Source organism: Platalea leucorodia (genome assembly GCF_965183815.1).
Source record: "Platalea leucorodia genome assembly, chromosome: 6".
Taxonomy (NCBI): Eukaryota; Metazoa; Chordata; class Aves; order Pelecaniformes; family Threskiornithidae; genus Platalea; species Platalea leucorodia.
The window spans coordinates 66,411,685-66,433,129 of record NC_138828.1 but is presented as its reverse complement, the minus strand read 5'-3'; the positions used below and the strand labels follow the sequence as shown (position 1 = coordinate 66,433,129).

At 37.5% G+C, this 21,445-nt stretch overlaps 1 protein-coding gene across 6 annotated transcripts in view; it reads right to left on the bottom strand.

Moving 5' to 3' along the window:
• The window catches only part of SEPSECS (Sep (O-phosphoserine) tRNA:Sec (selenocysteine) tRNA synthase), a 39,460-nt gene that overhangs the window by 8,641 nt on the left and 9,374 nt on the right, over positions 1-21,445 (bottom strand). For 2 of the 6 annotated variants that reach the window (XR_014228602.1, XR_014228603.1), the window contains exons 6-12: positions 19,645-19,747; positions 17,359-17,488; positions 17,148-17,239; positions 9,993-10,086; positions 9,452-9,542; positions 7,024-7,434; positions 309-623 (exon numbers count right to left, since the gene is read on the bottom strand). Coding sequence is in view for 3 of the 6 variants with exons in the window: in XM_082315983.1 (XP_082172109.1) it covers positions 7,185-7,434; positions 9,452-9,542; positions 9,993-10,086; positions 17,148-17,239; positions 17,359-17,488; positions 19,645-19,747 (760 nt within the window). In the remaining 3 variants the exon portion in view is untranslated. Of the gene's footprint in view, positions 1-308; positions 624-1,417; positions 7,435-8,760; positions 8,828-9,451; positions 9,543-9,992; positions 10,087-17,147; positions 17,240-17,358; positions 17,489-19,644; positions 19,748-21,445 lie in introns of those variants that run through there. The other 4 variants (XM_082315983.1, XM_082315984.1, XR_014228601.1 and 1 more) reach the window with 3 other exon arrangements.

The following is a 21,445-nucleotide window of genomic DNA, read 5'->3' as shown; positions in this document are numbered from 1 at the left end:
TGCACAGTTCACTTCTGCCTAGCTTACACCTGCAGAAGGGCCACCGCAGCCGCGCCGCACTCGGCAGCGCAATGGCGCTGCGTTGTTCGGAGCACAAAGCATACCATCGCTGCTAACACCGCAGCTGGAACACCCTTAGCCCTGCTCCACTCCGTCAGCAAATCCACACACGCCTTACAGCCTTGCTATGGGGCGGCAGTAGTGTTTCACTCGCCACAACTTTTAGTACTGATAAGGGTGTGTGAGCAATAAAGAAGCATTTGTCCTGCCCATCTCAGTGTGAAAACAGAGACCAAAAAACTATTTACCTGTAAAAGAGCGTGTGGATCCAGAAGTCACTGCATGAAGTCGCCACGAGGCACTGTGAAGAATATACGTAGCCTACAAAGACCTCCAGCAGGCACAACAGAGTCTTTCTGAAGACACAGAATCATTGAAAAACATCTCGCTTCCAAAGGCCTTGGAGCCAACGAGGCTGAAATTCCTAAGCGTGCCTTCGGAGAGGGGAGAGGAACGGTGTGGGCCTGATCACACCATCTACTGCTAGAAGATCGACATGGTGTCCATCTTTTCTGAAACCTGGAGTGCTGCCCTGACACAGATTTAACATTCAGCTGAAACTTCTAGAAACAAAACCAAAGAGAAAACCAGAGTGTGACAGTTTGTGCCATCTGCATGGAATACGAGATTGAGTTTCAAGAGCATCAGTTACCATTATTAAAAAAACATTTTTATATTCAAATCCATTTACTGATTATAAACCCTTCAACAAAAAAAGCTAGCAGCATGTGTACTTGCACCTGCTGCCTTTGCGTGCTCCAGTCCACTTGCGTATGAAGTTCTGCATCAGTGGGGATGGCAATACACTGGTAGGCATCCTTCCCCCCTTTCCATCCTTCTTCTGATGCATTAGTACAGCAGAGTGTGCTAAAAAAAGCCACCCAAAAATACTCAGTGGGGTGAGGGGAGAACAGAGTACTAGAATTAATACTATTAGAGGCAGGCTACTATTGCGACGAATGAGAGCTGTATTTTGACCGCATTCTCTGGTGCTTGCACTGCGCAGCAGGTCAAGGCTTCCCTATGCATACTCAGATCCTGCGGAAGACTCACTACCTCCTGAGCTGCACAGCAAGCATCTCAGGCTATTTCTATTTTTATAAACTTCCTAGACACTTTCCTCATCTTCCATTAAAAAAAACGTATCTTGAACTGTATCCCAAGCTCCTCCACCCACTAAGCCATTTGCAATTTCACCACCACTATTGAAAAAGATGCTGTATAAAATCAGAAGCCAGAACTTGCATTGTAGCTTCATTACAGAGGGATCCAGAAGAAAACACTGAGAGTAGTAAGGCAACTTGTATTTAATCAAGAATTTATACAATACGTTGCAGAATTTTTTTTAAAGATGCTTCTCTTTAGTTACATTTGACAGATTCTTCTTTCCTCAATAGCTACATTCCTCGTTTGACATATTACAGACCAAACTAAGCACTCTTTCCATCTGCAGTTCCTCAGACTCCAGAAAGACTAGTTCTAAGATTAACTAACTGCTCAACAGTATCTGTGTATGCAAACTAGTTCTACTTGTCACACCTGCCTGGCACTCCAGTATCAAACCAAAGCGGGAACGCTTTCCCCTGCGTGGGCACCGAATTCTCCTCCTGCATCCAGCCCTTGCTGCTGCATTAGAGCCATCCGTCAGCTGCGGTGCCGGCGCGGCACCCTCTGTCCCAGCGCCTACGGAGGTGTCACTGCACTGAATGCAGTTCAGAAACAATTTACGTAAGGGATGAGAACGGCTGCAAACATTTTTTCAAGAGTTTTACATAGCAATATGAGCTTTATACATAGCAAAAGCCAAACATATATAACCAACCTAGAAACCTTCCAAGATGTTGGAGACCTTGTTCCTTTTCCCTGTATTTTGGCCATGTGCTCCTCAGGTACCCCTCAATCACCAGAAATGCGCCTGAGAAACAGCTTTTGGGGAGAACGGATCAGTAGAAACACTACGTTTCTCTTGAATTCCCCATGAAGTGGTGTGTTCCTACTCGGGATGGCTAGAGAAAGATTAATAATGCACACACCTCTGTTGCTGTCATGTTATTTGCACAAGACCAACTTCCCCCCGCAAACAGCAGTAAGTGTAAGACGGTAGCCTAATGTTTGCAGCTCTTTGAGAACGAGTAATAGGAAAGATAGCATCCAGCTGAAACCACTGTATTCTTTCTATTCACATTCTGTTAAAAAAAAAAGCAGTTATAATTTTGCTATAGCTGACTCAGCCTGGATTTGAATCCAGGACCTAAAGGCAAATTAAATTCCACCATCCACGTTAAGAAAGCAATTCAGCTTCTGAACGGGATCAGCTTTGATGCCACACTAAAGAATTTAGTTGAAATGCAGTATGATGAAAGAGTCCTGTTCAGCAGCAGATATAATTATCACACTGATCTTAATTAGATCATGAACTTGACTTTAGGATCCCCAAAGGAGTATTGAAAGCTTGGTCCAGTTACACTGAACTTGGTCCAGAACACTGAAGCTTATCCATCAAGATAAATACATTACTAGTTCTTTGATATGACAGATGCTTGATGAGTGACAGAGCAAATGCCTTTTTAACTATGATTTGAAAAAAAATTGTTAAACTGCACTAAAGTGTATGCTGTTATCTTCGAGGGGAAAAAAGTATAATACATGAAAACCAATTATTACAGAGCACATAGAGCACAATTTTTCAAGCACTGGTTTCAGAATTAAAAACATTTGAACAAAGGTTCTCTCTGTGGAGTCACTTTGTAACCAATTCAAGCCTTTAAATAGGTATTGTTTAAAAAAATTGTCAGCTACAGATATTGGTTTTCCTTCAGATTCCAAATCCTGTCAAGCCAGGTTGATTAAAATGTTGCATTAAGGAAAAAAAAGGCAATCTAATGATCCCTTATAAAAAGTGAAAACAGCAACTCAATTTTTAAAGCATCATGAACAAACGGCTATAGCCCATCTATCATTCACATATGGATTCATGTAATGATTCTTCAATTAGAATTATTATCTATACAGCAGCTGAAGACTGAGAACTGCTGATACACTGCAGATGAGAACATTTGCTCGTCTCTGGGCTCCAGCCTTTCTTAAAAAATGATGATCGCACAATATAGATTGCTCGGTTTATATGTGTATTAAGCTGCAATGCCAGCATTTACATTTGCAACATTACAATTTTGCTTTCTTAGGCTCAAGAGAATTTGCCGCATCTGGTAGATTTTACTTTATTTGCTTTGCATCTTAGGCAATCGTTATGAACCAAGTGTGAATAGGCAATATTATTGCTCAAACAGTCCTTTGTTTTGTTCATGATCTCAGATACTACAAAAGAAGTAAACTAAGGGTGGGCCTGTGAGACGGGTCATTCAGTGTGAGTTTGCTTGCACTACATTATCCCCGTGCTATTTTTATAAGGCAAGTCCATCTGCTTCTTCATTTCTTTCACCTATATAGATCCAGATAGCATAAGACGTAGTATCAGAGGGAAAGAAAAGCATCTCCCGGAACAGTTACAGGCGCCATAAGGGAGAAAAATCACTTTGGCAGTTCAGACTGCAGCAATTTGAGGGGTCCCACGCACCCTACCCTGCTGCCAAAGGTTACTGTCTTCAGTAAGCAAGTATCCGTAGCACATACGTTCCGCAGAAGCAAATGGGAAATGTGCTAGCCCTACAGCCACTGCTTCTCATACCTGCAATGCTCAAACACACCCCAGTTTCAGTATTTGTTAATACACTGGATGAACTGCAGTAGCTGCCAAGCAGACAGATCCCTTTGCTACCTCTGCTACGGGGCAGTAACTTTTGGCAGAGCAGCAGACTAGGTAGCAAGAATGGTAACCTCCTAAACTTCTCTTTCTGAATCCTCAGCTCTTCTGGAATATTTCAAGTGCTTGCCCATTCCTGTTTCACAGCTGGTAGCCACATGCTGTGACCTAGAAGATGACAGAGATAGGTAGCTACATAAATAGCAGCTGTGAGATAGCCTTACTAAATGGGCATCTGTTCTTGGTATTTCTACTAGGATTCTTGCTGTATGAATCCCAAGTATGTTCCAAAGCCCAGGCAGCCTTCCTAGATGCCTCACTAGTAATGTGGATGCTGGAGACAGCAAGTTGGCTCTTGCAGATTTTTGTGGTATGGGGAAGCTTCTAGTGATATGCGCCTATGTAGAGCTTAGGAAAAGGGCTGCACAGTTAGTTAAGAAGCTTCTTACTTCACTGTACAATCTTAGAAAGATCTTCATAGAAGGCAAATATTGTTAATATATTTGTTTTACTCTGCATAGCTTGACAAACCTATGCCCACGCTATTACCGTCTTTCACAGTACTAGTTTTAGTGGGCGAGACCTGCCATAGCCATGAAATCTCCCCATATCTGTTATACAAAGGAAATGAAAACTCTGCTCATGGGTGTATGCTCCAATATTATTTCTCTGCTTTATTATAGATAGTAGTGAATAGAGAATAAGTGATTTATACTCTTCCCTGAAAAATACTTTTTCTCTACTGAATCTCCTAAATAACCAATTATTCTCCATTGACCTGAAAGTATATTGCTATTCCAATTACTTAAAATTTCATTATACTTATAATGACATTATATAATGCTGCTGTCTCTAAAAATTTAACATTAAGTGAAGACATTTAAGGGGACAAAGCAAGCAAACAAAACTGAAAACTGCTTACCAAAGTAACATAACACACATATTTAGTTCAAGAGTTTATACACATGATGGGGTATATTTCTCAAAATATTTTAAATTTCCTAACTTCAGGTGCCATCACTAAGATTTGCAAAGAGATGTAATGACACACAAATTAAAAATGTGTTGGTTTTTTTTTCCAATTAAAGCCATCATCTAAATTTTATTTTATTTTTTTTAATAAAAAAAAAAGGTTTAAAAGGTCAAAATCAGAACAAACCACTGAATTCTTTCCTTGGATGCTTGTTTATAGAGATTTGTTGGAATTTTCAGCTTTGATTTTGAATGGGGAACATTCTGAAGACGGAAAAAACACTACCTGAGAAGGCAGTTCAATCTATAGTAGAAGTGAGTGAATTATATGCAGCAGACGATTTATTATGAGAACATAAAAGGCAGAGGTTTCTTCCTCTCAGAGAAGGCAACGGCTGTTTTCTTTATTCAGTTTCAGGATATTATTCATCAAATGCTTATTTTAGCTGCTACCATACACCTCCCTAAACTCTCGTAACAATAGTTCTAACGTTTGCGCTATGTGACTAGTCATCTAAATCAATAATTTATACTCCTTCAGGCACAGAACAGCAGTATCGAAAACCAGGAAGAAAGGTATCACTAAGGCCTTGTGGTTTTCACTGGCTGCTCCAATATACTGAATACTGAGGCACTGAGCTGCAGAGTTTTGGCTCCCAAGCTTGTGGAAATGCTGAACTGACTGGAAAACTGAGGTATAGCATGCCCTCAATAAAAAAAAGGGTTAAAAAAAAAAGGGAAAAAAAGGAGAGAAATTTACATCTCCTTATAGCCACAAGGACTCAGTGGTCAAGTTATATTACATTTCTCCTAGGATGTGTTTGTACAGCAAATAACAACTGGACTGTAGTCCGGGGAGCCATACCTTCACCAGCTTTAATCAATCTAACATGTAACTCTAGCAATAACAATGTAGAAGCAGCAGTTCAGTTTAAGCTTAAGATACGATGGTCCTCACTAAGTGAGAGCACCTTCATGATGATAATAGCGTACTATTAACTTACGCATATTAACATCACCTCTTGCATTAATTCATTTGAACACGCTGGCTAGACAATCCTTTCAAAAGCACCACTATTTTGATTAAGCAATTTACAGAGGGCTCTAAAGGATACATGTCTCAGATCCCACCAAAGTAGCTACAATATTTCCTGACATTTAGAACTCATTAATTGTGGTGTCCCAAGTATTACTACATTACAGACGGACAAAGAGCTTAATGTTCAAAGATACTTCATTTTGAACAGTAAATGACATAAAAACTACATACAATGTAGTAATTGCATTTAAGAATAATTAACTATAAGTTTTGCAACCTACAGCACTGTCACTCTGGTGATATGGAACCTTTGTTTCAGGACAGACTCTGAATCTGTTGTTTGCTTAATGAATTCAAATCAGCAACTGCACACAGCCACAGAAGCAACAGTGCCAATGGCAAGAGACACTTCGGAAATGGAAGTCTATAAATTTTATAAAAAAAAGGACTAAAAATGCCAAAATACCCTCAGGTCTCACTGGCTCTTGAAACTGTTGCATTAATCCCACAAGGCATTCCTCCTCTTCAGTGGGTCTCTGACCTGATCACCCTATCAAAGAAAAGATGAAATGGAAAAAAGAAAAAAAAAAAAGAAAAAAGAAAACAAAAAAGACGACTGTACCTCTCCACTCCACAAGCCCTTGCTTTCATTACTAAAATTCCTTTGGGTTGCTGAACTATGCACTTTCCAAGAGCTGAGTGCTGACAGGATATGAGGTATTCTAGGTTTTTCTTTGCCACTGAGGGCTGCTTTGTTCTAGGCAGTCCTTGAGAGGTGAGAACACCTGAAAACACTACTCTTCCAACTCTATCACCGTTTTAATATTGTATTTAGTAAGGGCTATCCCAACACTTACATAAATCTTCAAAAAAAAAAAAAAAAAAAAAAAGAAAAGTGGCACATATGCTGATGAGAAACAAGATATTTTTAGAGCAGTAAAACATTTCTTGCTGGATGGTCTGCACCTAGGAAGGAATTCAATCACTGCCACAGAAAATCTTGTTAATCAAGAATATGTGAATAAGCATTCTATGATTTGCTGAACAACCGTCCAAATAGTCACCCACAGACTGAAAGGCTGGCTCAAGGTCTTTATGAATGTAAAGCTTTACTTTGGCAGATATTAAGTGCATATTTGTGCTGCAAAATACTTGTCTGGCCCTCTGTCTTGGAGAGAGTGTCACCTACTTTCTTTAAAGCTGAATTTCACCCAAGGTTTTTTTGTTGTTGTTGTTTTTTTCAGATCAGGAATAAATTTTCTCCACTGCAGATTCACAATGCTAACCCAGTACAAACCTGACATACTTCAAGCAAAAGTGTATGTTCCTGTGTTACTAAATCTGTATATTCTAGTCTTCGAGTTGTTCTGTGCTTGCATTAGAATTACTTATTTCATTTACACTTTTTTCTTTCTTTGCTTCTTTTCTAGAAGTCTTCAAACACTTGTCGAGTCTCTTTAGGAATACATCTACATCTTGTTTTTTAATTCCAATTGCTGAGGCAGCGTTGAGGTAAGCACAGGGATAGTCATTTGCATGTGACATAAAGCCTTTAAAAGTGTAGTTATTCACTGTTTGTACAGACCCACAGGGAACAACCCTGAAACAAACAAACAAAATTGTGATTTGGTTAAAGATGTCTTGGATATTTTATGTGATACCCTATGATGAACACGTTTACACAAGTTCCTGTACAGTGTAATACTGCTAACTCTAAACAAATTAACGTAAGCAGGCTTAGATCAGGCATTCTCCAGGCTAGTGCCCAAGCATAACTAGGAGTGACAGTAGTAGCAGATCCCAAATTAGCTCGAGTCTGTGTGCATATGCATACATCCCTTCCCCTCTTCAGTTAAATTACTAAGGTCTTCATTACTGCTATTTATGAGCTCCCCAGTGTGTGTGGGGGAACAGACATCTGCAGCAAACTCTCCTATTCCATAACAAGCCCTAACTATCTGACCTGCTCTGTCTCTGACCTGGGCCTGTTCACCCCTCCTTAGGCAACCTGGTGACCCTGAGCTCCCCGGGTCACCATATTGGCAGCAGGCTTAGTACAGACATCTGCTTGGCATAGGGTACTGCAGTCCAAAATGTTGGGGTTCAAGGGATTCGGAGGGCTCAGGATCCCAGCTTCCTCCCATCCGTTCCTCTCTACTGCATCTCCCTTTTCCCCCATCCTATGATGTTAAGCTCGTATTCATTCCCTCCTTGTAGTGGATATTTTTTGCCACCACTTTTACCTCTTCCTCATACTAAGAACCTCTACCTCTTACACCCTATTTCTCAGCACTTTCAGTACATATCCATTCCCTGATAAATCAAGACCCTAATCCACATCCTTACTTGTTAAAGGAACAGCTCGCCTTGTGGCTACAGCTAAAGCCTACGCAAGCAGTTAACACCAATCAACTGATAAGAATTTACTACCTCTATAGAGACATTCCCTGCAGTGCATAAAAGAAACTGCAATCAGACAAATACCACTAGGATTAGCAGGTCCTTCCTCTGTCCGAGTGCTCAGACCACAGGTTATGCAAAAGCCTGTACACCAGTGAAGTAGGGAGTTGCTATTCCTACCACTGACATTCAGCACAAGCATAACATTTAAAATCTGTTGAAATACTGGGTCAAACAGTGTATATACTACAAAAGAATTACTCACTCACATAAAAAAAGGAAAAACCTGAAACCTTTGTATCAGGCAAAGAACTGGAGAGGTTTAACTTTTCAAAAATGGAACCTCTTGAATCATTTCAGCCAAAGATGGCTGAAATTGCAGGACAAGCCAAGGTTAGGACAGGCAAATTAAAAAGAGCGTCTAACTACAGTACATATAGATTTACTGTCATTCATCTGTGCAGGAAGTGGAATAATCCAAGCTAATGAAGCATACCTTTTGATGAGGAAACATTCAGCTCTGCTACAAAAAAATGACATTAAGTCTATGGCAGAAGTTAGCATGGCAGCAGTAATACACAGATTAAGGAATCCTGCCAAAACAAATTTTAAATCATTCTCTTCTTCTGAAGGGTTTAAACCATAATCATTAAAAATTATTTGGCTTGCATTTCCATGTACCAGTGTCTCTAAGAATAAATTCAACTCAGACTGACTCAGGTTGTAGATTTTCATATTTTTTAAATTTTTTATTTTTTTTAAACACAATTAGTTCCGGAAAGCAGGATTTTCTTCCATATGACAAAAAGCTATGTAGGGTATTAAAAGCTTATTCCCCTGACATCCAGCACAACCATATTTGTGCTGCAATAAACAAAACAAAGATCTTCCCTAAGTAGCTTACAACTTAACTATAAGATCAGGCAACAGCTGGAAACTAAATGAAACCAAAGGGTACTAGGGAATAATGACAGTAAATTAAATGGGCATAGATTATCTATTTAGCCTACCAAAGCTAACAAAGAGGGCCTCATTGCTAACTCAGGCAGGCAGACATTATTAGTAGATAACAGTGATGAAGAAGGGTGTATTACTCTGATTTGTTATTGTCAGACTGTAATCTGTAATCATGAGACAATTGGTACAGAACAAATATTACAGGATTTCATAAAATGTATGCTAACCCCCCAAATTTTTCAAATTCATAGCATCCTCACCTTGCTCCAGAAACTTGTCTTGTGAAAAGCATAGATCCAAGCTGGGTAACAGCAGCATCATTACTTTCATCTAGATTCTTCAGTGACATGGCTGAAGTAAGAAAAGGCCAGGTTAAAACTACTACAAAGCTTCTTTTTCTCCAAAGAACCACCACAGAGGACAAGCTTTTTCCAACAATAAAAATCTAGCCAAATATTTGTGTTTAGATACAAAGAAAAAAAGACATACGAATACTATATTTCATCATTTTTAATTTTCCCACAAGCTGTCCTAGATTACTTCTTTGGTTAGACTGTATGCAAGGCAGACATTCTGCACAGGTGGGCAATATTACTTTGGTGTTCAGCAGAATTTTTGGTCAGAACAAATATCTTGAATAGGAATTCCATAATCTCTTTTACAGCACTGTAAGGTAATGGGTAAAATAATTATACCCTAATTTATTTTTAAATCTATTTATTTATAAAATATTACTACATACTAACATCTCCTGCCTGCCTTGATTACAAGAATTTTTTTTTAAAGGTAAAAAACAATTACCTAAGGAAATGGGATTATGTGGTGTATCTAACAGTCTCTCATTGTGGATATCTGCCAGTTTCTTCAGCTCACTTGAAAGATAGAAAAACATCTCCTGGAAAAAAAGATGGAATATTTTTTTTATTAGCTATCAAACAGAGAAAATAGTTCCTATTTCACAGAACAGTTAAGTCTCCATTATACCCTACAGGTGCCCAGCGGATCTTCTTTTCACATGTACCAAGTAAGTGGACCAGACAATTCTCTGAAATCATTCTATAAAGCAACAGCTCCATTTCCTGAACACTGTTCTTCCCCCTCAAGCTGGTACAAAGCTCTCTATCTGGTCTAATCTATGCACTTTCTCTGTGTCCCTGAAACCTAGGGGGGTTGAAATCTAGGAATCTTGAAAAGATTGCCACTGCACAGCAGTCCTGCAAGAGCTTCCCCCCAGCCTAGCACCCTGAGCCACAGAGAATGAACTGTGACCATCACAGATGGCCATGTGATGGCAAATTGCTCCTTACTTGGTCTTCTCTCTATTACTACATTCCAGACTAAAAGTAGTGCATTTTGTTGCCATGTCTCACACAATCACAATCACCACTACTACACAGACTTCTTTTTCTGTATGAGAATGGCAATACAGTCTCTTAAGTAGAAGGCTGTGAGTACACATCTGAATGTATTTTGTTTCACACAATATATACTCTCCTGAATACCCAGCTCTATTGTCTAGCCAGTCTCCTTCCTGGGACCACCCCCTCCTGTTCAAGCCTACTAAAAGAACAGAGATATCTGAATTTCTGCTATCACTTAATTATACTGCACCTTTATTGTGAAAGTATCATAAAACTGAGATTCATAAATATTTTGGCTCAGATACAAGTCACACTGCACATAAAAAGCTGTTTCTTTTACTTCATCCCTATTTTATTTCCTCCTTCTTCCCCAGTAGTAATCTATGATAATTGCTCATGGTCTTCCTCAGTTTAATATCTTCCTCTTCACATATCAGCGCAAAACACTTATGGACAGAGTGAGAAAAAACACCATTCTTGTTATCCTATCCTTTGGCTTCCTTTCCACCCTTTTTAATGCTTAGTCTCTCTCAAAAACCAACAAAAAGATACAGATACTGGCTAGTCTTTTTAAAAGATACTAACCACCAGATTTTTCCTCTTTCTGGCCATAAAAATTGTGCTGCTCATCTGCTTCAATGTGACTGCCTGTTTAAGCATCCTCATCAATTTCTGGACCTGACAAGTGATTTTTCATTCTTTAAATAGAGTTGCCTCTTCTGTTTGTAGCCCAGTATCCTGCTCTGACCTGTGCACTCTGACAGATACAAATTATAGCTCGTGATCAAAATTATGGTTTTGAGCAGTCTCCCAAAGGTCTTATGAAACCAAATGAGCTTTGTGGCAGCTAACTTAGAAGAATGTTACAGCTGCTTTTCTTAAGCCACTGCAGCGAACCCAGTCTCACTTCGTGAGTGACCAAATGAACACAGCTCCTGACCTGTTCTTCCTAATACCATAGAATGAATTCAGCCAGAGAGGAAAAAGTACCGTGTTACTGTCTAAATGAATTAGACTACTGATTCAACTATCAACAAATCTTCTGTAATACCTGGAAAAACAAAACTTTTGGAAGGCATCTATGGTTAATTCTCAGAACTTGAAATTTGTAAAAAATCATTCTTATTTCTCAGAGGCATTTGTAAATCAAGTGATTTTATGGTTTCAATTCATCAGAGTTTATTTACAGTTCACTCGCAGAAGTTGAAAAACATTTATGTTTCAAAAGCTCAGACACTTTTGCCTTGCTTCTGGGCCCTCACTGAATATAAGCACATTACTCATTTGCTATTTGCTTTCCACAATAAGCATCACCAATGTGTTAGCCATTTTATTAGTATTTTTTTGGAATCCAAATCATAAATTAATTCGTGCTCCCTCTGCTGGCTATTTACTTCTACAACTGAAGCAAAGTATTACAGAAATATACATAAATTGTATCTACTATGGAGATATTATTGGTGAAATTGGTACTGAGAAAAACCTGTACTGGAACAGGAACAAATTCCCAAGTAATTAATTTTTGCGTGTTGTACTCAGGGAATTCTTTATTGCATCTCTTACAGTATTTATTACTGAAAGGACTGCAAATTGGTATAACCAGCTACCCACTGTATAAATGTATTAAATTAAATTAGGATTAAATGCCTAGGTTACTAGATGAGCCTTTACATACATAGGAATTTGTTAAAACAAAGGAGAATAGAAAGATAACAAAAAAAAAAAATCCAATTATGTATTTTCATCAGTTTGACTGAAGCTACCTGAGCACAAATTCAAAACTTATTATTTTTATGAACGACACTATTTTGCATCTTTCCATTGGAAGCCCTCTAGATATTTTATAGTTTCAGAAGTTAAGCAGTTTGTTGCAAAATAGATTAACGGCCTTTCCAAAAAAAGGAAAAAAGCAATATTTTTGTGAGGTCAAATCTATAACCAACCTCTATTATAAAATATTTCTGTTCTGTGGAAAATTTATAAGCACCCTAAGCAGTTATATACAAATGAGCTCTTACATAATTGATTTTCTGTGGTAGTCACTCAAGTTGTCTCCAGTGAAGCTAACTATTATGCTAAAGTTGCACTGAACAACCCCACACTAAATGTCAGTTAAGCTTCGCTATTTAATTCACTCTTTCCCCTTAGAACCTTATCACAAAACCTCACCAAGCTAGTGAAATGAATGCTAAACTACATGCAAATGTCTTGCACTTCTTCTGGTCTTTCTAGCACCTAAAACAATAAAATACCTCAAAAAATACGAAGAACAAGTCCACAATGGTGTGTGCATCAAATGTGCCACGACTCAATTATTTGGACAAAATGGCCTACTTCCACATATGTATAAAAAAACATTTTCAAGAAGCTTGGTAACAATTATTAAAAACATTTTAATCATACTGTATTCAGTCCCATATCAGATGACAAAGCGACAACGATGAAGGCCAGAACGCTTTTTGTGCGTGGTTGAAACTATCCTAGCTGGTTCTAACCACCCAGCTTTCTGATGCTCCGACTCTGTAACACTCTGCTTTCCTCCTTGTTTCGCTGTCATCTGAAAAGATGAGCCGTCCTCAGAGAGCAGCCCTATGGCTGTTTATGGTGCTGAAGAAGACACTGCAGAAGAGTAATTTTACAACCTCTTTGCACTAGATGCAGACTGCCAGCTCTCATATGCTGTACCTGAGACTGATCTGGTCCCATCTTCAATTACTTTGCAGCAGCAGCTGTTTGTAACGCAACCGTCACAGCCTCTCTTCTGCTTTGTGTATTAGGCTGCCCAGCTGCATCCGACCTGCGATCTGACCAGACCGCTTGGCCCACCACTTCACGCAGACAGAGAGAGGCTGCAGTGCTGAGCATGGAGGCCCGTTAGTGCATGCCCCAGAGAGCCCCAGTAGAAGGCTTACTTTCTGGAAACGCAGCCAAATACATGACAGAAACTGCACGTGTACGTGTGTGATACCTACATATACTACATACCCCCATATATAGATTCTCGTGCATTGCAAGATCGAGAATTTTGTTCTGAATTTGTAATATACTGGAAAAATTTTAAAATATGAAATTAATTACAGAACCTTTACATTTTTATAGCATATAAAAGTAACAGAAACTGCCCAGTAAGTCTTGCCACCTGATATGGTAACACTACTGCCGACAATCATCACACTTTGAGTACGTAGGCCTCTTTGAAGCTTCCATTCGTACTTGGCACTTGTTTAACTACACAACACCATTTAAGCTAATGATTACATTCAGTTAAACTATCTTGCCTCCAGCCACTCTAAAATTTCAATATGGTTCCACATATTTCACATGAGGAAAATCGTGCAATATTCCCACACGTTTGGTAAACTACAGTGTAGCAAACTGACTAGACAAAAAAAAAGAGTAACAAATGTCTGTCTTGTTGTAAGATTATTTGATTTTTTTACTTTTTTAATATCCTGCATTAAATAGCTCTTCTCTTATTCTTAAATTCAATCATAAGTAGAGCAGCAATATAAACTCACACTGAGCTGTACAAATAATTTATTCCTATCAATCAGAATAACTACATCAATGATAAATGATGAAATGTAAACCCAGTATTTTACTGACTTGTAAAAACCAAACCATTTCCTCCCACTTGGTGTGATTTTAAATATTTTAGATACATACTCCATAAGGACATAAAAGCGACTTCAGTTAATCACTCTTAGAAAGTATACAGACAGATGGATACAGATATAAAAAGCTCCATCAGGTCCCAAGTAACACAGAAATACATTTAAGAAAATAAGAATTATCTTGATCGTTAGATTGTTAAGGAAAGTCTAATGAGGAAATCCATAACTGCTGAAAACAAAATGAAGCCATCATCTCTTCAGTAACACCAGCATAATAATTTGTTAAATGGATTAAATGGACCACATTGGAAAATAGTTAACAGGCATTAAACCTGATATGTAGGGTCCTGAATGTAAACCCTGAATGTAGGGTCTTTGCTCTCCGTCAATTCTGAGGTGACAATTGAAGTCTATGCTATTACACCGTGTAACCACTATATTTGCTACGTGTGGTCTGGTTCAGATGCACAAATACATACAGGAAAACAGAGGGTTTTAAGACCTGGCAACGCAGAATATGAGACACAACACAACCTGTACTGAGTAAATCAAAGCAGCAGCTACAAAAACATAACCTTTACATAATATTGTGAGTTCTTTAAAAGCAAAGTTATTAAGAAATTTGACTATGGGTCAGCTGTCGCTATCTGCGTTACAAAAGGACCCAGAATCTCCTCCTGAGATCAGAAAACCACTGCTCTAAACACCATGTAAACATATAAAAAGGAATACTGAAAATTTAGAACAAGTGAGAAAACATTACTGTTGGTGGTGGTCTTCCATCCTTTCCCTTGAAACATCAAGGCTAAATACAACTGTTAAAACATTCCTTATTAAGCTTTCGTATATGGCCACCTTTATTCAGACACTTGGACAGCATGTGTGTGTTACTCCCTTGCTCTTCTGTCCTCAGATCCATTGCACCATTTTACTCCTTCATATCATAACATATAATCTCATGTTCTTGGGCAATTGCACACTCCACAACTGCCAGCTTGTCAGAAAACCCCACTCTATGTACATGCTCCTCTCCCTCATATAATCTCTTCCCTTCCTATATTAAACAGTTCATCCGAGTAAAAGAAAAACTAGGCAGACTATTTCTTGCCTTGGTTGTGCGAGATTAATCTCTTCTCAGTAACATTCTGGTCTTTCTGGCTTGAGCTCAAATAACCTGAAGTAACACCCATGTGAATAAGGATAAGGTAAAAAGAGAAAGAAAAAAAAAAATACTTGAAGTTTTTTATAGCTGACTTTTTGTGTGAGGAGGTGTAGCTGCACCAATATAAAAAGGAGTACTCAATGTCAAGCTATAAATAGCTCCTGCTGGGAGCCTAATAGCTCTGCCTCTGCTTTCACAGAGCACAGGCAATGAACTATCACTATTACATTTTTACAATTCAGGAACAAACAGATTTAAGCAGAAAAAGGTTTCTATTTCTACAGCAAATCCAATAAAAGAAACATGTTTATGCCATTCATGAAGCTGTATAGAGTATACTCACATTTGAAATTAAAAGACCTGAAGTTGTGAAAATATAATGCTTTATGCACTTTAGAGTTCTACTTCCAAGAAAATGACATGATTAAAAATGTACAGCTATTCATTAAGACGTTTTGTTTATGAAAGAATTATTATTTATGACTTGGAGAATATTTATACTGCCCATTGTGTATCTGCTACCAGTGTAAATCTAACATCAAAATCAGCTTTGCAGAAGACACGATAAATTCACTTGAGGTTCTTTTGGAGATGAGAGTGAAGGGGGAAAGAAATACAATTTGCTTTTAATGAAGACACAAACCATACACGGCAATACATACAACAGTCCAGAATAAAATGTTAGAAACTGTATTGCCATAGTGGCAAAAGCGGTGCTTTTGTGTTTCATACTTTCAGTGTTTCATAAGCCATGTTTTCACTTTAGTTGCACAGATCACTTTTTAGTTGTTGTAAGGCCACTAAGCTGGTTTGGTTTTCTATAGTCTAGCTATTCCTATGGGATCTCAATTCCAGTGCAGAATTTCTGGATGCCTCTACAAGCAGCTAGAAACAAGTCACAGCATCCAGCACTACTGCCCTGCTAGGTAATCAGAGGCAACAGCAAGCTGTAGCAGGAAACAACTGGAATGTAGTTTCTAAATAAAATAATGGAACAGATCATGCAGGATTTAAGACTATTAACTTAACAGTACTTAATTCACAGCATTTCCTTACCTAAAACCCTCTACAAAAAGAATCCTCTGTGTTAATGTACAAAGATAGCAAAATCAGGCCTGTATTATGTCCAGAATTAAGGACAACTCAAGATGTACAGGCTCCAACCTTAGACCACTTGAATGTTTGTGCATTGCAGTTATACCCAACATAAAACATATAGCCTGTGAGAAGCAGAGAAGAAACCTAGCTCTGTATCTAGATGAATACCTTAAATGACAGTATTTTTTGCTTTTTGTGGCCATGCACAGTATTTATAACCTAACCAGAAGTTGTGTGTGATTCTCCAGAGAATGTGGTACACAAAAATTTAATTGAACACTATCATAGCACAAAGGCACAATAGGGCAAAAAGAAGAAGAGCAGAGACCCCTGGCTTACTTCTGACTGTCCGATCTCACGCTTTAGTCCTGGAAGCAGTGTGACCATGATAACATAGCACAGTACTTCTCACATTAGGTTTCTGTAGGCAAAATTCTACTGAATCAGTCACACTTTAGAACAAATATGAACACTGTACAAGGTGGTACAGGACCTCAGTTTAGCTTTCTGGTTTGCAAAACAACATGGAAATAATGCTTACTCATGAGTACCATTTGGCCAAGTAATTATATCATACTGCCTTTCCATATTCAGAGCTGTGAGCTCAGAAGAAATTCAACGGCTTTCTAGATAGAAACTGCATTTACTACACAAAGCAGTTTTGCAACAAGACTTTGTTAACAGCTGACTTCAAGAAAGCGCTGCTTGCCAAAAAGCTTACCTTTCTCTCTTTCAGTAACTGTTTGTAGCCACTAGCACCTAGAGATAGAAGCGTAATGAGGACATCTAAAGAAGGAGATGCAGATGCTCTTCCTGAAAAAAACAATATACAGATTAAGTTGGCAAAAATAAATTTTATGTGAAAGCAAGCTGATAATCAAGTTTTCTACAGTTATTTCATATGGATAAAAATCAGTCCATGAACTAGTTACCTGGATACATTTTGCTGATCTCCTGAATGAAGGACTCATTGAAGCCAGCAATGATAGCACCACCTACTGGAACCATAAAATTTTTGTCCAAGCTCTGAACAAAAGCATCTATTCTGCCTACTCGAGCACCCTTTATCAAAAAGGAACAAAAAAAATCCACAGCGTACATTAGGAAAAAGGAAACACGTGATAGCATCATAATTGCACAGGAATGTAACTGAAATAAATATAATTCCTGAAACTCACTCAGATATTGCATGTGTGATGAAAAATTAAAAATCATAGTATTACCTTTTCTTAGCACTGCTCACTGTTATTGCCATTGTCTGCTTACATAGTACCTTACAATTTCCTATTTTGCTATGATTTAAAACATTGATTTTAGTTCCTGCAAGTCTAAGTATAGCTTACTTTCAATAACAACCAAAAAGAAAACCCTTGGAATTTAATGGGAATTAATACAGTTAAAACTGTACAACCCAAAATGTTTCACAGATTCTCACAGTAAAGGGCTACAGCTTAATGCTTCATTAGAAAAGAAAAAGATTTTTCTTGATACATGTATAAATTCGCATTAAAACAAGTGGGCTGTGACAGCACTCCTTCTAATAAGGCTGCTTGCAAAATCAAGATAACTTCCTATAGCAGATTTTTCCACTTCCCAGAAAACAAAACGTCCTTATACCTAGCCACTCAGATATTCTTAAAGGAAAAAAAAATGTAGATTCTGCAGTACATCCACAATTCGAGTAATATGCTACTGTGAACTGTACAATTAAAAAGTATGCAGCATAGCAGAACCTGAAAACTATATTAAAGAACATACATATTAAAGTATATTCAAATACATACATATTAAAGTACTACATATTAAAGTACTACATATTAAAACCAAGAAATAGAATAGCTATGGCAAAAAGAGTGAAAAAAGCGGACCCAACTAAACCACAGTTATTATTTCTACGTTTTAATAGCTTAGTGCATGGGAGAGGGGAAGAAGCACTCCAAATTTGTCAGCTTTTTGATGGGAAGATGAATGCCAGCAGCTATCATTTGATTTAATTGACAGGAGACCACCAGAGGAAAAGCATGGCAAATGTAATGGTCTCAAAAGCTCTTTCCTGTGATACTCTAGCAAGTTTTGTTCACACTGTGCTCAGCATGTACATATACCCAAGTATTCATTAATAACTACTTCCTCAGAGACAGTACATTTTCTATTGCAGGAAACACATTTTTGTAAATGAATGTAACACAAATCAGAGCTCAAATGTATACATTTGCATAATCAAAGAACAAACAAACAAAAAAACCCCAAACAACCTATCAAGAAGCCAAGAAAAAAACCACAGAAACCAACACAGTAACAGTTCTATTTGCAGCTTTGTAGTCTGAAAAGATTATCATTAGATACATTTCATGCAGTAAAACTCAGCAATTCCACAGCCCCCCTCATGTCAGACTTTCACTAAACTTGTGCAAGTTAAATACAATAAACATGTACCAACTATATTGCAAATAAAGCATATTCCATTTTCTTCTTCACATATTGCTTCAGGTTTTGTCAAATTCTTTCAGTCTCTCAAGATTTAGAAATGCCAACATGACATTCCTGTCATAATTATATATCAAGTTGGTCTGTGCCCAATTAATAACATGTCTTTTTAATTAGAAAAAAATGACCAGCATATTTTAAATTCATAATAGTTCATGATCCCATGGATCCTGTTAAAAAAAATATTCCCCTGTTCTTTTGATACGGGGAAGAGAGAGAAAAGAGAAATAATGAAGAAACAGTGCATGTACATTGCAATGAGTAAAAATGCAAGAATTCTAAGTTTCATGGCTGATCTTGCATATTAAGAAACCTTCTTTTCAAACTAAACAGGAACAGAAATTAAACTTTTTCAAACACAACACTGAACGTAACCCAGTTTCCTCAGCCATTTTCTATGACATATTTTATTTTTAGTTAAGAAGTTTATGAAATATTATAAAGAAAGCTTATTAAGGATATTTTTCCATTATGAAAGACACTTGAACATAAAGAAAACGCAAATAAATTTGGTTTTAATACATAAAAAGCACATAATAGAAACAAGAAATATTATTTTTAAGCTCTATTTCCCTCTGCTCCGCTTTCTCAGAAAGTTGTTCAATTATCAGACACACACGGGATTAGTCTCAAAGCTGTGAAATATCTGATAAAATTTGCTAGTGTTGTCTACAATCAGAGATTTACATATCCTTGTTAAAAAAAATATTATTTGAATACACAGCTCCTACCTGCTGGATAAGATGCATACATTTTGAAGACTGAACTCCGTACGCATTGTTGACAATATGGGGAATGTCATAATTTGCACAAATCACAGCGAGTTCCTCCAGTCTATGGGCGTAAAATTGTAATTTAGAAAAGTATCGATAACTGTAACTCATGTTACAAATCAGACCATTCAAAGACTGAAAGGTCTACAAGGAGGTCAAGAATGAGAAAAGAAACTTTTTTGATTAGTTCCTCAAAGTAGCACTTGTCACCTTAAGCTATAAAGGTTAATAAAAAAATTCTGTTAGCTTTCATATATATTACAAATTGTTGACCTGGGCTGAAATTTTTCATGCATCACTGAAAGTTTTGTCTGGAACACAGTAAATAGATCCCAAATCATTCTGCTTCAGACATAAGTATTTTTTATACTACTTTAATGATAACTAACAGAGCTTTAGCTATTCACACTTTTTTTCCTCTTCTTCTAATATTCAACCTGAAAATGGCCTAATGGAAGTTTCAAGATGTGTCTTGCGAATCAAAAGCACCATATAACAGTAAGTCTTTAAATGCTTCTGTTTATTTCAAAGAACTAATATTTCAACCCTTTGGCTGAAAGCTCACTTGCATATTTCAGATAAACTGATTAACAGAAAAGATATCCTTCAAAGGAATGGAGAGCCCTAAAATGTCTGAATGTGGAAATCAACAAATTAAAACTTTGTTCAACTGTTTACTCAGACACAAAGACAACCCTTCACTTGCCTTTAGAAATCCCCGAAATCACAGTGAGCTCAGCCTGGATTGATTTCTCTGTCAAACTAGGATTTACGTGGGTGCGTAAGTAATTTTGGGTAAGGTCCTTCAACATTTTAAACATACATGTACTCAGTACCCTTTTTTGAAGCACTCCAATCATGCTCTCTTCTTTAAAAAAGCTCGTGATTTCCCCCAAACTTGTGAATATATTTTAGAAATAAAGTCTGTTTGAAAAAATAAGGTAATACATAATAATTTAAAGTAATGATAAAGGTAATATTATTTAAAAAAAAGATCAGGAAACTCTAAACCTTCAATGCATTTTTACTCTATCTCCTTCCATACAGCCTCTCACTGTAATTTACTGACATTCATATAAAACGTGACAGAGTATGAAAACATTTTCCAAGAGGTGACATTCCTTTGCATTCTGTTTCTATTATATTGCCTAGTGTCGTTTTGTAATGCAAAATTCAGCTGCAAATCTCAGATTAAATTTTCTAAACGTCAATCCTTAGGAAAACATCATTATCACTGTATTATCACTGTATTATCCCTAAAGAAATCACAAGCACTTAATGATTAGGAAACACCAGTAGTATAACATACATATCAATCTTCTACAGTCAAGATATTTGGCAGGAGCTGCATGTCCAATAATTTTTCACATTTATCAACATCCTGAATCCTGAACTATGTAACATTAACAGAATACTTCAGGAAACACAATACTACACAGGGCAAAGTTTTTGCCTTCTGATCTGCTGATCTTAATCAGACTCATTCCTCACCTTCCACAGAGACTCAAAGAAAAACAGTTCCCCTCTTACAGGCTTCTTTTCAAGTGCAGGTAGAGAATTTCACCAAACTGGAAACACAGAGGGTGTACTGCTCTGTATGTTTGCCTTTCTCACCTCCTGAGACTTAAAGGAGCAATAAGCTAGCTTCTACAAGTACCAAAACCAGAAAAGTTTCTTTTCCTAAAAATAGTCTGTTGAACAATTAGATCTATATTACAGTATAGCATGAGAGTGCTACAGTTTGAAAAGAATATGTGAT